The following is a 5,294-nucleotide window of genomic DNA, read 5'->3' as shown; positions in this document are numbered from 1 at the left end:
TTATAAAAACGATCTATAGCAATTAGTGATGAAAACATCAATTTGAGAATTACACAAACTGTGGTATGTCAGATGTGAACCCTTGTCAGTTGTCATCCAAATTAAAACATTGCTGTTGTTCTGACCCAGATCTTGTTGAGTGATAGAAACATCATTTTGAAGCTTATCACAGACAAAAAAATTAATTCTCCGTAATTCTTTGTATTTTGTATGTACTAATTTTACACTTATTAAACCATTGTAAAAACATTAGGATTTGAAAGATCTGTGGTTGATGATTTATTTTTGTGATTACATCATGGGTTAAATGCAAGAAGTAACAATGTATTTGTCATATATTTTTGTATTATAGCATCTTACTTAACATTGTACTTCCGTATCTGTACCTGATTTAATTTAGCTAAACAGAAGGTAAGTTTTGTTGCAAAATGAAAATTTCTGTATCTGTATGTTACATATATTTCAGAGTAAAATAAAATGTTTTTGGTCCCTGACTATAGCTGATTTTTGCAATTTTGGTCATTATTTGAGGTTCTTGTAACATTTTGGTCCATAGCTGACTATAGTTATAGTCATTTTATTTGGAACCTATTACAAGGAAGAAAGCTTTTTCAGACTAAAATTGAATAAATCAGCCGTAGTAGGGAACAAAAATGTAACTTACTGCATACTTTTTTGGTCATCACAGTTAAAAACACTGCAACATCAACTCACCTGCACAGATGCATTGCTTAAAACCATGAATTTGGAGCTTCAAGCAGTGGCTGCAGTACGTGAGATGAATGACCAAAAGGATATATCAGTGGTGATTTATTTATTTATTTTTAAATATTTATTACAAATACTCTTCATATTTGCATCATTAACTAATACCTTTTTTTTTTTTTTTTTTTTTTTTTTTTTTTTTTTTTGTTTTTTCTGGTTTTGGTGAATGAAGAATGGTGACAACACTTCTACCAAACAACAAACTGCAAATAGATGTATGCATCCAATAAGAAGTCAATGTAAATACTATAAAAACTGTAAGACGAATTTTGAATAATTTTCATTTTGTTTTCTGTTATTTATTTGTCTGTTTTATTTGCAGCACATGGCCCCTGGATGACTACATGAGAAAGAAACGGCTGAGAATAAAAGGTAATAATTATAAAATACCATTATTTTCGAATTCTCCTAATAGATGAGAAAAATTACTTGATTATTGTTTCAAATTTAACTGTGAAATCTTTATCCAATACTTCTTGGGAGCGTAGAAAGTTTAAAAAAAGAGTAAAATTACAGTTTTGGTCCTTGAGTAAAGCTGATTTCGCAATTTTGGTTGTTATTTGAAGTAGTTAATAACAATTTTTGGTCCCTAAGTGTAAATGATGTTTGCAATTTTGGTCCCAAAAATAGTTATTTTACTCTGTATAGGAACTAAAAACGCTATAACAACCTCAAATAAAGATCAAAATTGCAATAGAAAACTCTTGAATGATTAAAATCGTGTGATGCAAAAAATATTGATAATAGATACAAATCGCAAAATATCACAAGATGAGAAAAGATATTTATATTAACTACAAATTGCCAAAACTTTTAAGTCTAAGAACGTGTAATTAAATAATTAATTCCAATCCTCATCTTTGATTTTTCTTATAGCATGGTTCTAATTTCAAAGCAATTAGGTAATGTGTGCCCCACACAAGTATCAACCAATTGAGGCCACCCACGTACAATCTTCCATCTTCATAGTGGAGACTATATAAACTCTCATGGGGGCAGTGCATATATGCATCAATACAATCCAAAAATCACAAAGATTTTGATTTACATTATGAATCCTTGTTTTTTTATAATTTTCTCACTTGTTTTGCTAAACCTTGATACTACAACTGCCAGCCAATTGGTAGATGTGGTAGGAGGAGGAGGAGGAGGAGATCATGATCATAATGTTATTATGAACAAGTGTTTGGATAAGGAGAGACTTGCCCTCCTTAATTAAAGCTCCCCTTCAAGACCCTGATGGTCGTCTCTCTTCATGGACAGTAGAAGATGATGAATGCTGTAAATGGAGTGGAGTCACGTGCAACAACCAAACAGGTTGTGTCATAGGGCTTGATTTTAGGTATGGTCAACTTGGAGGTGAGTTAAGCCATTCATTGCTAAACTTAACCTACTCAAATCATCTTGATCTTCACTACAATTTTTTGAATGGAACCATTCCCAGGTCCATTAGTTCCTTAAGAGAATTAAGGTATCTTGACCTTTCATCTAACTCTCTTTATGGAACCATTCCTCCAGATTTTGGAAACCTCACCAACTTGCAAGTGCTTTCCGTTAGATATGTTGGAGGATGTAGAGTTGAAAACATAGAGTGGTTATCTCGTCTCTCTCATTTGGAGAAACTTCAAATGGATGGAATTTCCCTAGCCAAAGCAAATGAATGGGTAGATGTAATTCTGAGTCTCCCAAAACTATCATGGTTAAGTTTAGGGAGATGTGAGCTGTCACAAGTCATGTATCCATATTCTTCTTCATTTCTCAACTCTTCTTCTTCTTCATCTATTGAAGACCTTGATCTTAGTGGTAACAATCTCACATCATCCATGTATCATTGGTTGTTCCCATTAACTAGCAATAAGCTCCAGTGCCTTTATCTGTCTGACAATATTTTAGATGGGATGCCCAAATATCTTGGTAACCTCTGTAGTTTGGAGCAGTTGGAATTCAATAACAACTCTAGTGTTGTCAAATTTCCTGATTTTCTCCACAACTTGTCTGGACGTGCAACACTTATATTACAAGGGTTGTTTGCTCGAGACAACAAATTTACAGGGTCGTTGTCCGATGAGATTCAAAAGTTTTCATCCCTACAATACTTGTACCTGTCTCGTAGTCAATTAAATGGAAGTATAAGTGAGAAATTATGGAAACTACCAAGGCTTGAATACCTTGACCTTTCTTATAATAATCTTACAGTTCCTTCCAAGTACCACTTGTCACGCCTTTCTTATCTACAATCTATTTATCTGAGGTCTTGCAAGCTGCTAGGGCCTCGCTTCCCCAAATGGATTCAGACATTCAAAAATCTTACCGTTCTTGACATTTCTACTACTGGAATTTCAGACACAGCTCCTCTCGAGTTTTGGGACATGTGGCCTTCTCAATTACAATATCTGAATCTCTCATCCAACAACATTAGCGAGACAGTACTGGATTTATCATCAAATTTTGCCAACGATTCAGAGATAGATTTGAGTTCCAACAGGTTTTCTGGTCCGATACCAAATGTTTCTTCCACTTTGTCAACATTAAATCTTTCCAGAAACAATTGTTTCACTGGAGGAATCTCCTTTATATGCCAAATTGTTGGTGGGTTCTTATCATTTCTTGACCTCTCTCATAACTCATTAATCGGACAACTCCCAGACTGTTTGTGGCGTTTCAAAGGACTACAAGTTCTTAATATTGGACACAACAATCTCTTTGGACGGATTCCTCCCTCCATTGGATCTTTGATACAACTCAAGGTGTTATATTTATACGAGAACGACTTCTCTGGAGGATTGCCTTTGTCATTAAAAACTTGCACAAGTCTAAAGTCGTTGAATTTGGGGGCCAACAAGTTTTCTCGTAATGTTCCTGTCTGGATTGGGGAAAATTTATCGGGGTTGTATGTTCTTATCCTGAGATCAAACAACTTCTTCGGAACCATCCCTTTAGAATTATGTCAATTAGAAAATGTTCAAATTCTAGACTTGTCAATGAACAATCTCCATGGAAGCATCCCCTCATGTTTCAGTAATCTTACGAGCATGGTTCAACAAGGATTCTCACAAGGTTTAGATCATTATAAAATTGAAAGTAGGTATTCATATGAACCTGAGATATATGTTGACCATGCTATGATTGAGTGGCAAGGAGATGAACGTGAATTCTTTAGCACTGTGAAATTGGTGAAGAGCATTGACCTGTCAAGCAACAAACTAACAGGACAACTCCCATATGAAATTACCAATATTTATGACTTAATTGTCATGAACTTGTCAAAGAATGCTTTATTTGGAGAGATTCCAGAAAAAATTGGTGAGATAAAAAAGCGTTTGACTTTAGATTTATCCAGAAACAGTTTTTCAGGGCATATACCACCAAGCATGTCTCAAATGACTTTATTGAATTATCTAGACGTTTCATTTAATAACTTGTCAGGGAGAATCCCAACGAGCACTCAACTCCAGTCCTTTCAACCTTCAAGATATGATGGAAACACAAGACTATGTGGACCTCCTCTTACCAAAAAAATGTCCAGGAGATAAAGAAGGAGATAGAGAATCAGAATCATCATCGGTACTTAGTAAAAGCGAGGGTGATGAACCTCGGGGATGGCTTTATATTGGTGGGGGCATGGGTTTTGCCACTGGATTTTGGATAGCTTGTGGCACTTTACTTCTCAACCGTCGAGGGAGATGCTTTCTTTAATTTTTATGATAGCTTCAAAGACTGGATTTATGTTAAAGTGGTGGTGTTCTTTGCAAATTTGAGAAAAAGCTAGCTAGAAAGGTGCAGTCTCTTATCTACATATTATTTTTGACTTCTTAGTAGTATGGAGTGACCATCTCATATGAGAGGTCAGAGGTTCAAGTCTCGGTGGAGACATAGGTGGTTATTTAGGAGTAGATTAGTTAGTCTGTCATTTCAAAAAAAAAATTCCAAAGTATAATGTAATTTGGCAGAGGTTTTTAAGTCCCCGATATCATAAATTTTGCCATTCACACCAAAGGTGGGTTAGGTGTGTGAAGGCTTTCAACAATGGCATGTAATACATATATATATATATATATATATATATATATATATATATATATACACTAGGCGTAACCTCGCGTTGCGCAGCAATGCATTTAAGTGGTTGAAATAATTATGGGAAAAAATAGAAATACGTTGAAATTTACGTTTTTAGTCATGTTTTGCGCATTAACCGAATTATCAAATAATATAAAAATCCATCAACTTATATTTTGATACTATCTAATATAGTTCATACCTTATAAACGTTTATTTTACTTTTATACTATCTAATATATGTTATAAATATTTGTATAACATTAATATAATCTACCTTTCTTATATCCGATAATATTTTTTTGGAAAAAATACGAAATAAGTTGTTTTGAATGAGCTATTAATAAACAATATTGAACTAATAAACTTTGTATTATACTATTTATATTACACCAAAACATCCAAAGTTTCATATATGAACTTTCAAATATTCAACATTGAAATTAAGAATGAAGTCATACAAAATATAT

The 5,294-nt window shown here is 33.7% G+C and overlaps 1 protein-coding gene across 1 annotated transcript; it reads left to right on the top strand.

Annotated features, from left to right (window-relative positions):
- The first annotated feature begins 428 nt into the window (after positions 1–428).
- Positions 429–4,298, top strand: LOC111897723 (receptor-like protein EIX2). Its single transcript, XM_042896094.1, has 5 exons — positions 429–446; positions 689–805; positions 938–1,004; positions 1,181–1,256; positions 1,961–4,298. The coding sequence occupies exons 1-5, from the start codon at positions 429–431 to the stop codon at positions 4,296–4,298; spliced, it is 2,616 nt and encodes an 871-aa protein (XP_042752028.1).
- Positions 4,299–5,294: the final 996 nt, after the last annotated feature.

This window comes from Lactuca sativa, chromosome 6, assembly GCF_002870075.4.
Source record: "Lactuca sativa cultivar Salinas chromosome 6, Lsat_Salinas_v11, whole genome shotgun sequence".
In the NCBI taxonomy this organism is placed as follows: domain Eukaryota; kingdom Viridiplantae; phylum Streptophyta; class Magnoliopsida; order Asterales; family Asteraceae; genus Lactuca; species Lactuca sativa.
The sequence above is the reverse complement of the archived record's forward strand: the minus strand, read 5'-3'. Positions and strand labels throughout refer to the sequence as shown.